Source organism: Astatotilapia calliptera, chromosome 5 (assembly GCF_964374335.1).
Source record: "Astatotilapia calliptera chromosome 5, fAstCal68.1, whole genome shotgun sequence".
Classification (NCBI taxonomy): domain Eukaryota; kingdom Metazoa; phylum Chordata; class Actinopteri; order Cichliformes; family Cichlidae; genus Astatotilapia; species Astatotilapia calliptera.
In genome coordinates, this window is record NC_137426.1 from 37257038 (window position 1) to 37269105 (window position 12068).

The 12068-nt window shown below is 40.6% G+C and overlaps 1 protein-coding gene across 14 annotated transcripts in view; it reads right to left on the reverse strand.

The window, feature by feature from the left end:
* Positions 1–1992: 1992 nt before the first annotated feature.
* Positions 1993–12068, reverse strand: part of plekha6 (pleckstrin homology domain containing, family A member 6) — a 70058-nt gene continuing 59982 nt past the window's right edge. For 13 of the 14 annotated variants that reach the window (XM_080302181.1, XM_080302182.1, XM_026167713.2 and 10 more), the window contains 2 exons: positions 9506–9613; positions 1993–9185 (listed from right to left, as the gene is read on the reverse strand). In XM_080302181.1, the coding sequence (XP_080158307.1) occupies positions 9516–9613 (98 nt within the window). In that variant the 3' untranslated portion in view covers positions 1993–9185; positions 9506–9515. The remainder of the gene's footprint in view (positions 9186–9505; positions 9614–12068) is intronic. The other variant, XR_013909354.1, reaches the window with a different exon arrangement.

The following is a 12068-nucleotide window of genomic DNA, read 5'->3' on the forward strand; positions in this document are numbered from 1 at the left end:
TATTTCTGTCCAGGTTGCAGACTTCATGATGAACATGCTGTTGCAAACTCTGCTCCTCTCAGTGGAAATGCGCCTTCTCTTTCCTCTTTGTATAAAAACATTTTAAAAGTCAGTTTAATCTCAAAATTCACTGTTAAATCCAAAACACACCAGATAAAGAAAAGCGAATAGTTCAGTCTAACACATGTGCCAGTGAACCATTAAAGGTCTGTAAAACTATGCAGTTATGAAACGTAACTTTAACCTCAGCCAAACCGATTTGCTCAGTTGTAAATAAAACAGCGAAGTAAACGTGACCCGACAGACAGAACCTGAGTGAATGAAGTCCAGCGTTTAACCACTGAGAGCTAAAACTCAGGTGAGGTTTCAAAGTTGTGTGCCGGTGATTGGACATCAGCCACTGATAAAGTGGGTTGGCTTATAAAGTGCTCTGTTGGGAAACAAGCTCCAGCAGCTCTGCGCTCGGGGGAAAAAAATCTATATTTACTTTTCTTGTGCAGAAAAATGCGCTGACATTGCTTTATATCGAGCACCGGCTGCCCAGTTAAACTGTGACTATCACCAGGTAACGTGGGCGCGTTTCTTGAATTAGCAGCAGGTGTTAAACAGCTGACAGGTGAGGAGGAGGATGCATGCAGGTAAACTGCGGGCCTGTTGAGCTAAAAAAAAAAAAAAGCAGTTAAGCTGGAACACCGGGGCTGTGAGCTCGGTGCACTCTGCATGCTGACTGTTAGCAGAGCTAGTGATATCTCTGAAAACATCTGAGCACTTTTGTAAACATGTTCTATGTTGACAACCTGACCAGACATGTGAAGATTACGCCGCGACACTAAAACACTATTAAAAGTGTAGTTGGTGACAGAAAAACGGGGTATTTTAAAACTACACCACCACCACTGCTGCCTGTGATTTGAAATGCATTCTGGGATACCTGGCTGCCCCAAGTCCACACAAGCAATCGATTATCTAGGATTGACCTGTCTTGACTTACTTTGCACGGCAACCAATCAAATGTGAGAGAAGCTGCAATGGCAGCGTTAACCCCGCCCACTTAGGTTGATGGGTGAGGCTGACAGATAAAATGATTTCAAGGTGAGACATGAAGGGGACAATAGTGCCAAAATGAATTAAATAAATGCATCATTAAATAATCAATTTAAACTGTCAATAACTATTTAAATGTGTTATTAATTAATTATGTCAATAAATTATGGGTTAGTGTGAGTCAATAATTAATTAATTAAATGTGTCATAAATATTGATTTAATTAATTACTTACAATTTTAATTAATTAATGCCACATTTCATTAATTATTTAATGGTGTATTTAACGAATTCATTATGTCAGTCCTGGCGTTCCATGTGCACATGTGACATTATGTGAAATGTGCTAAAAAACAACAAAAATAGACTAGATGCTATTAAAAGGTTACATGAAAAAAATTGCAGTTTAGTGCAGGATTAACTGGTTAGCTTGCAGGAATGTGATGGATTTAAATCAAAGCATTGTGCTGGACTGGTGCACAGTGGCTGTGGTGCTCATGGTCAGAGTTAGGTTACATTAAGTGTAGCAGAAATTTGTTTGAAGTTAAGCTGATGATGGTTAAATTGATTGATTGATTGAACTTCACCTTCATACTGTTTAGTATAAAGTAGTGCTGTGCGCATTGCACAGATTTAGGTATCTATCCAATACCAAATAAATACAGGGCCAGTATTGCTCATACCAATACAGATACTGAACTTCCTGTCGCACTAGTATTGACCATCGATACCAGAGTATTTTTTTACTTTTACTCGAGTAAAGAAGTTGAATCAGTACTTCCACTTTTACTGGAGTATTTTCAGTGCTAGTATGTGTCCTTCAACCTGCAGAATGCCTGTACTTTTTCCACCTCTGAATTTAACCAATCGTCTAATTGAGTCTTTATGTTTACTAGAACTTAAGATGATCACAAATACAACGGCCTGTTAAAACTCAAAGAGTCCAAATTGTCTTTGGTTATGCCCTTTATTCATTCAGACATACAGACAGGACAGTTTTCCTCAGTAGACTTCATGGCAGTGAATACCATCATAAAATGAATTAAAATAACAACAATAAAATATATTATACACAATGTATCATACAAAATACTGTAATGAAACCATAAGCATCTAGTTAAAAGTGTATACATTTACTTTATTTTATTTATTGCTTCTTTATTTACAAAGCAAGTGAATAGCATTTGTCTCCTTTTACTATAATTTGCATAGTTAAAGCAGTTTTTCTATTTTAAGATCCAAAATAAATATAAAAATGTTCAACTCAGAATGTTGTAAAAAAAATGTTAGTCATATTACTGATAGCTACATTTAGCATGAAATACAACACACTAGCTTTTGAATGTGATTTCTGAATACATCAGACTCCAATAATCCAATAAACAAAAATCATTATTTTCTGATCCTACATGATAAATGTGGAAAATTACAGAAAGGTCTTGTGCTGTAATTTTATAATTACAAACATAAATTTGTTGTTAATTCACAGAGAATGCCCTGTTTTCTTACTGTGGACGCACTGTCATAGTGGAAAAACAGGAACTTTGTATTTCACAGCTTTTCCTATTGAAGGCCGCCTCCATTGCCACCAAATCAATTAACTAACAAAGTTCAAAATCTGCAAACTATTTCGTATTTTCTAAAGTTGTCCAGCAGCTGTCATTTGATGGTATCCACATTCAAACTGGATGAAGGGGTTTAGGAGATTCAGCGTCTTAACCAAAGGTACCAAAAGTAATTGGACAATTGACTCAAAGTGTTCTTTCATTTGCATGTGTGGGCAGTTCCTTTGTTATGTCATTATCAATTAAGCAGATAAAACGCCCGCAGTTGACTTGAGGTGTGGTGCTTGCATTTGGAAGATTTTGCTATGAACAGAAAACGTGGTGAAAAGAGCTCTACATGAAGGTGGAATAAGACATCCTAAAGCTGCAAAAACAGAAAAAAAAAAGCTGTCTGAGAAATATTACGAATGGCAAAATCTACAGTTTTGTCAATTCTGAGTAAGAAAGAAAGCACTGATGAAGTCAGCAACACAAAAAGACCTGGACGTCAAAGACAACAGTGGTGGGTGATTGCAGAATCATTTCCATGCTGAAGAAAAACCTATTCACAAAAGCCAACCAAGTGAACATCTAATACAGCCTGCACAGTGCTGGAAAAACACTCATTAGACAGATTAAACCAAAATCAACCTCTACCAGAATGATGGCAAGAAAAAATGTTGGCGAAGGAGTGGAACAGCTCATGGTCCAAGTAACCACATCCTCTGTAAAATACTACGGAGGCAGTGTGATGGCTTGGGTGTACATGGCTACAAGTGGCACTGGGACACTAGTGTTTATTGATGATGTGACACAGGACAGAAGCAGCTGAATGAATTCTGAGGTGTTCAGAGACATACTGTCTGCTAAATCCAGCTAAATGCAGTCAATCTGATTGGGCCTTGTTTCATAATACAGATGGACAATGACCCAAACATACAGCCAGAGCAACCCAGGAGTTTATTAAAGCAAGTGGAATATTCTTGAATGGCCAAGGCAGTCACCTGATCTTAAACTAAGTGAGTGTGCATTTCAGTTGTTGAAGACTAAGCTTCAGACGGGGCCGCAAACAAACATCAACCGAAAGTCACTGAAGTAAAGCCTGGCAGAGCATTAAAAAGGAGGAAACCATGAGTTCAAGACTTCAGGCTGTCAATGCCTTTGGCTTTTCAACCAAGTATTAGAAACAGACATTTTATTTTCAGTTATTGAATTTGTCCAATTACTTTCAAACCCCTGAAATTCAATTTGATTTTATTTATACAGCACCAAATCACAGTAACAGTTACCTCAAGGTGCTTTAAAAGCAGCTTGCAAGGTAAGGTAGACAATATTTAAATGAAGGGGTTGAGTTAAAACATGCTTTACTTCCTCATATTTATTTTTGATCAACCCACTGAATAAAAGCTGAAAGTCTGCACTTCAACTGCATTTGATTTGCTTCATTTAAAATGTACAGAGCCAGTATTAGAAAAAAGTTGTCTGTCCAAATATTTATGGGCTAACTGTATGTGTCCACCTGTCTTACATGCACTGTGTGAGCGGTGATCATTTGTGTGTCAAATTCCATTTTCTGTGGCTATTGTCACACAATCTGTTCACAGACCCTTTACAATCAGAGTTTCAGGGCAAAAAGCACAAAGAATACACACCAAACAGGGAGGTGTACATGTGTGAATCTAATACAGTGTGTCTATAACATAAACTGGTAACTTTTAACAAAGGTGTGTTTTTGGATTAAAACATCACAGTTTATGTGTCTACTGCATTTATATAGTCAGAAAAAGTATTATGACTGAATACAGTGATTTTTTTCCTGGTTTTTTTGTGGGTTTTGTTTTGTTTTTATAAATTCAAGGATTTCCTAAGTACTTAAAAGGAAAGATTGTTTATGTTTGACAGGCTGGAGCAGATGGCGCATGTTCTCAAAGTTTCACTCATTACATGCTATTCTCTGATTAAAAAGGTGTTTCTTTCATTTTTGTGCAGCGTATTTATATTTGTATTTAAAAATTAGCAAAAAAGTTATTCGTCCTTCTGATACTCTAGTCAGTGATAGTATCTTTAACTGTGAGCATGGTTTCAAAGAGGATCAAAGTTCTGCAGGTCCATGTGTGAAACACCCCAAAACAAAGCAACAAAACAAACAACCAAACAAATGCAGTCATTTCTGCACATTTTGTAAAGCCTAAGGTCATGGTAAAAAGAAAATCAATCTAAGGTTTTATAAGGGAGTGATAAAACAATTATGTATAGTTTTTACCAGGTTTTAAAATGAGGTAAATACAATTTGAGATGAACATTAAGTTTAACACTATGTCATAATTGATTTAATTAACAAAGACAAAATGCATAAGCAGTGTGTGAAAAACTAATGACATCCAATGATTCAGTAGCTTGTATCCTCTCATCACCTTTCACATACTTGTGGAGCCATTTTGCCGTACTCTTCTATACAGTCACTTCAGTTTATTGAGGTTTGCAGACATTTGTTCATGGACACCTGTCATGAGGACAATAGATGGGGTCTGAACCGTGGACTATGATAATGCCTCAGTTCTACTCATATCCTACTTATTGTAGATTTGATTAGATTATTAATGTTTTGTGGGGTTTTTTTTTTTTTTTGCTTTCTTGTTGATGTGCTTAGGATTACTCTCCTATGAGGTCATAGTATGCTTTGTCTGGTACTGTAAATGCGTTCTTAGGTTTCCTCACACCTAAATAATAACACAGTGTAATGTGCAGAGTTTTGTTCTTGTATTGGCCCCATTTTAAAACCTGGTGAGGACCTGATTACTTTCCATTGTAACATGATACTTAGAGGGTTTTAAGTATCACAGAGCGCACTTAGCTTTTTTTTTTTTGTACTATATATATATATATATATATATATATATATATATATATATATATATATATATTAGGGGTGCAACGATATTTGTATCGACATTGAACCGTTCAATACAGTGCTTTCGGTTCGGTAAGCATATGTATCGAACAATACAAAATTTGTAATTTATTTTATCAACTTTCCTTCTGACAATGCTGTCTGTGTTGAGCGCTCAGTGAATCTGCGTTTGACTACTCCGCCTAGGCTGCACTGTCGAGCGCAGATCCACTGAGCGCTCAACACAGACAGCATAGGCAGAAAGAAGAGCGCAGGGCAAGCTAGCAAGACAGAAGTTAAGCTCTCCTTGCAACATGGCAAATTGAACCTCATTCAGATCTGGCGTTTGGAACTATTTTGGTTTTCATGTGATGTATGACCCTGAAGGTAAGCGCGTCATGGACTAAAGTAAAACAGTATGTTGGATGTGCCACGCAGTGTTGGTCAAGTTACTTGAAAAAAGTAATCAGTAACTAATTACTGATTACTTCCCCAAAAAAGTAATCCCGTTACTTTACTGATTACTTATTTTCAAAAGTAATTAATTACTTGGTTACTCAGTTACTTTTTAAAAACACGATTTACAACCTGAAGAGGTGATAAAGCGATAGATCTTTCAGTCCAAAAAATGTACAAGTACAAAATGTAATCAAATGGAAAAGTCTCTTTTTTAAACTTGTTTTATCAGTTTTAATCTTTTAACTTTATGCATCAAGCAAAAATTTAATTATATGCAACATTCTCTGACTTGAATAAATTAGTTTAACATTTAAACCTATTTTCTGCACATTCCAGCACATAAAATAAAATATTTTTTGTGTTTACACTCACTCTTTCAAATAGATGCAAGTAAAACACAGCAGAAAATAAATAAAGTCAAAGACTCAGCGGTCCTGTTGCTCTATTTTCACCTGTAAAGCAGGACTGCGGTAGGCGGAGGTTTACCCTGGTGCAGGTGTGCCGCGGTCAGTTGAAGAATCCGTGACTTTCTCTGTGAGTTTCCCATCACGTCGTAGCTACTCGGTGCTTGCTTGGAAGTTTAGGGGTTTTTTTCACTGTAAAAAGAAGTTTTCTTCCCACGCACAATGTACGCTAATGTTTTTGTCACTTTTTATGGAATCAAACTCAAAGTACGGTCAGTACTTCCACGCTTTAAACGCTGCACGCTCATACTCTCTCCCACAATCGATATGTGATCCATTGTTGATCTGCACACAGCTGTTGTCACTAACGGCGCACTCGCTTACGTCACTGTCGTGAGACATTCTCGCAAAAAATCACGGTTTTAGTAACGCAGTAGCGCAGCGTTCCTACGGGAAAGTAACGGTAATCTAATTACCGTTTTTGCAATAGTAATCCCTTACTTTACTCGTTACTTGAAAAAAGTAATCAGATTACAGATTGCCCAACTCTGGTGCCACGCAATGCTCAATTACATAGGTGGGAACTAGTGTGTTAGCGCAGTTAGCTCGTTAACGTGTTGGCCGTCTAGCCCCATGCACGGGGCGATCCGCGGTAGTTCGTTAACGGAGATTTGCCGTGTTGTGGCGTTAAGGTCATTTCAACGAGATTAACGCTGACAGCACTAGTGGGAACACAATGAATATGACTGCACATTTACGCCGACATCATCCTAGTGCAAAGACAAGTGGAAGCAGACAAAAACAACAAGCACGCATGCTACAAACTTTACCAGAGTCATTTAGACAGCCGTTAGCACACGATTCTCCTTATGGGGACCTGATATGTTTAATATGCTGCTGAGAATAAAGCCCAGAAGAAGCGTATAGTATAGCTTTTATTTTGGAAAAAGACATTTCTCTGTCAATCGCTGTCAAAATAAAAAACACGCACAAGGGTTAGGGTTAAATTTAAAAACTGTACTTTTGAGTTAAAATATATATTCATAATTTTAATAAATGACAAATTAAAAAGGCATGAACATTTTTGTCGAAAAAATATCGAACCGTGACACCAAAGTATCGAACCGAACCGTGAATTTTGTGTATCGTTGCACTCCTAATATATATATATATATGTGTGTGTGTGTGTGTGTGTGTGTGTACAGTACAAGAAGCAAATAAAATGTTATGGCTCTGCATTATTGGATGAAATGCCAGTGTTTCACAAAAGAGAACCTCTTTTAAATAACAAACTACCAAACTGCTCTTCTAAGGTCACTTCTATTGTCCCATATACAGCATATCATTATCTAGAGAAACAAACAATCCACATACCTATAAACGTGACACAATCACAGGGAAAAGTCATCGAGGAACTCCTACTCAATTTGATGTTAAGTGCAAAGCCATTTAACCAAATGCAGTATGTGTCTGTGTTGAGGTAATCATGTCTCTTAAAAATAGAACTACCAATCCTGTATGTGAGTCCAATTTAAATTACATTCATATACAACAACTTATCTTGGTTTCCACCAGATTTCAGCTACATAAATTTTCAACATCCCTCAATATTTGCTGTACAGTACCCACACCAGTCAGATGGCTATTTCAATGTACAGAGGTTATAGGTCTCTTCAGCGTCCCGGACATCGTGCTCAGAGATAAACCTGTAACACTACGAAGGGTACATGACTACACGGCATCTGTGTTCAGCTCTTGGTAGGCTGTATAAAATGTAAAGAAAAACAAAAGATCCATATCAAATGTTGACATAAAGCAGCAACATATTTTAAAGCTGCTGCGTGTCACTGGTGCACAGCTTCAAGGCCAGCATCAGTAACAATTTGAGGGTGCAGCATGGTATAGATATTTTCAACATCTGTGAAGGCAAATGTGAATTTACTTACATGCAACGATATGTGTACAAGTTTATACAGCAACATGCTCTCAATCACACATGCTTTTCTGCCAAATCCTTGGACTGTATCAGCATTGATAACATGTCCAGGTCCTAAAATGGCCTGCCTCCACTTCAGGTCCTACTTCACTCACTGTAAACATTTGGTGCATTATGAAATGAATTACACCAAACATGGGAGCTTCTTCTTTTCAAAAAAATTTCTCCTTTTTATTATATATATAGTTTTCCTTGTACCGTTTTCATAAACGTAATTAATTTGTTTGTAAATCATTACATTCTGTTTTTATTTGCATTTTACACAGCATCTGACCGTAAAGAAAATGTGATTCTGTTACACGAAACTTTCCAAAGACTTCAACCAGTGTGAATAAATATCCATAGCCTCACTCCTCACTGAGCTTCACAGGCCAGTAGTTGGGCTGGTTGGTTCTTCAACTTTGGCTTTCAGGGCCCAGATGCATCTTTAGATTCATTTACATCACACTCTTAGAAACTGTCTCTCTTCATACTCTCTGTAGCTTTTTTTCATAGTTGATCTTCAGCGAGAGCTTCTTATATGCTATGTTCCCTTGTTAGTTTTTCAGTAATTTCTACTTTGTAGGATATATCCTGAGCTAAAAGAAAAAGAAGTATGCTAAGTAATCTGAAGTGTTCCTTTGTCATTACAGTGCATATATAACAGGAGGAGTCTTGAGTTCATGAGTCTTACCCCATTCTTTTGGATTTCAAATTGTTATTACCTCCCAGAAATTTAATTTGACACATTTAAATGATTTTGTTGTAAAAATTTGGTTTTTCTTTTTCCATTTTCTGAGACTTTCCAGTTTTTTGAGTCAATCCTCAGAAAGATGCGCCATCAACCTTAACAGCGCCCAGGGCTTGAACTAAAAGAGGAATAAAAGAAAATTATAAGAGAGGCAAAGATAGCTTATCGTGGGTAATAAATGGTTATACTTTTTCTGTATAACCATGTCATTTTTCTTATGATGTTGTAAATTAATAAAATAAGCATCAAGACTGTGATATTACTGAGGGAACACTTGCCCACATTGTGAACATAACTACGACTTTTCAAAACCTACATCCTTATAAATAGTCATATCATTTGGGAGATATCACACAAAAACAGCACCAGAGAGTAATGTAAGAAGACGTTCTTCTGAAAAGGACAGGTGGAAAGGTTATGCTGCTAATAGAGACTCACCTTGTGAGAATCACACCTTCATGGTGTGGGTTGAGATGGGAAAGTCAGCCGAGGAAGGGGGAGAAACTATGTTTGTTGGGGAGACTGGAGAACTGGAGGCACACTGAGCTGCAGTGAGAAGAGACGGGCAGAAGGTGAAAATGTAAAACAAAACAGAGCAGTGATTTCTTTCCACTCAGACATGGAGCATCAAAGAAGCTCCAGACTGGGCTTCATGTGATTTGAGACACTGCAAAGTAACACAAGTACAGTTGAATACGCTCAAGGACACATTTCTTCTGTATTTTTGCAAAGTAAAGATGAGAAGGTTAAAATTTTAGATCCTCCCGCAGGCCCACCACCCGCAGGAGGCGCCATAGTGTGCATTGTGTGCCGGGTGGCGGCCAGGAGCAGAGGCCCTGGCGGACTGATCTCCGGCTGCCAAGACTGGCAATAGGGACATGGAATGTCACCTCTCTGGTGGGCAAGGAGCCTGAGTTAGTGCGTGAGGTTGAGAGGTACCGGCTAGATATAGTCGGGCTCACCTCTACGCATGGCTTGGGCGCTGCAACCAGTCTCCTAGAGAGGGGCTGGACACTGTCTCAGTCTGGAGTTGCCCCTGGTGAGAGGCGGCGGGCTGGGGTGGGTATTCTAATATTCCCTCAGCTGGCTGCCGGTACGTTGGGGTTTTTCCAGGTGGATGAGAGGGTTTGTTCCCTGCGCCTTAGGGTCGGGGAACGGGTCTCGACTGTCATCTGCGCTTGTCATCGGTGCTGGAAGGTGCTCCACGTGGAGACTCTGTTGTCCTGCAGGGAGACTTCAGTGCTCACATGGGTAACAACAGCGAGACCTGGAGGGGCGTCATTGGGAGGAACGGCCTCCCTGATCAGAACCCTAATGGTGTTTTATTGGACTTCTGTGCAAATCACAGTTTGGCCATAACGAACACCTTGTTCGAACATAAGGTTGTCCATAAGTGCACGTGGCACCAGGACGCTCTAGGCCGTAGGTCGATGATCGATTTTGTAATCGTATCACCAGACCTGCGACCATATGTTCTGGACACTCGGGTAAAGAGAGGGGCTGGCTGTCAACTGATCACCACCTGGTGGTGAGTTGGATAAGGTGGCGGGGGAGGACGCTGGACAGACCCGGTGCACCTAAACGCGTAGTGAGGGTGTGCTGGGAAGGTCTAGCAGAGGCCCCAGTCCGCGAGAGCTTCAACGCACACCTCCGGTAGAGCTTCAACAGCATTCCGAGGGAGACTGGGGACACTGAGTCCGAATGGACCATGTTCAGCGTCTCCATTGCCGAAGCTGCTACATTGCACTGCGGCCGCAAGGAGGTTGGTGCCTGCCGTGGTGGTAATCCCCGAACCAAATGGTGGACACCGGAGGTCAAGGGAGCCACCAGGCTGAAGAAGGAGTCCTATCGGGCTTGGTTAGCCTGTGGGACTCCAGAGGCAGCCAACAGGCCAAGCGGAATGTGGCTTGGGCAGTGGCTGAAGCAAAAACTCGGGTGTGGGAGGAGTTCGGAGAGGCCATGGAAAAAGACTTTTGGACTGCCTCGAAGAGATTCTGGCAAACCGTCAGGCATCTCAGGAGGGGAAAGCGGTGCTCTACCTGCACTGTGTATAGTGCTGCCGGAGTGCTGCTGACGTCGACTGAGAAAATTGTCAGGCGGTGGAAGGAATACTTCGAGGACCTCCTTAATCCCACTGAGACGTCTTCCAAGGAGGAAGCAAAGTCTGGGGATGAGTCGCCAATTTCCGGGGGCGAGGTCATTGAGGCAGTTAAACAACTCCTTGGTGGCAGAGCCCCTGGTGTTGATGAGGTCCGCCCCGAGTTCCTGAAGGCTCTGGACGTTGTAGGGTTGTCCTGGTTGACACGCCTCTACAATGTTGCGTGGGGATCCGGGGCAGTACCCCTGGACTGGCAGACCAGGGTGGTGGTCCCCATCTTTAAGAAGAGAGACCAGAGGGTGTGTTCCAACTACAGTGGGATCACACTCCTCAGCCTCCCTGGGAAAGTCTATGCCAGGGTGTTGGAAAGGAGACTTCGTCCGCTAGTCGAATCTCAGATACAGGAGGAACAATAATAATAATGGATTGGATTTATATAGCGCTTTTCAAGGCACCCAAAGCGCTTTACAATACCACTATTCATTCACTCTCACATTCATACACTGGTGGAAGCAAGCTACCGTTTGTAGCCACAGCTGCCCTGGGGCAGACTGACAGAAGCGAGGCTGCCATATCGCGCCATCGGCCCCTCTGGCCAACACCAGTAGGCAAGTAGGGTAAAGTGTCTTGCCCAAGGACACAACGACTAGGACAGAGAGCCCAGGGATCGAACCGGCAACCTTCCGGTTACAGATGCAATTCCCAACCCCCTGAGCCACGGTCGCCCCAATGCGGTTTTCATCCTGGTCGCGGAACACTGGACCAGCTTTTTATCCTCTCAAGGATACTTGAGGGTGCATGGGAGTTTGCCCAACCAGTCTACATGTGTTTTGTGGACTTGGAGAAGGCATTTGACTGTGTCCCTCGGGGTGTCCTGTGGGAGGTGTTGCGGGAGTATGGGGT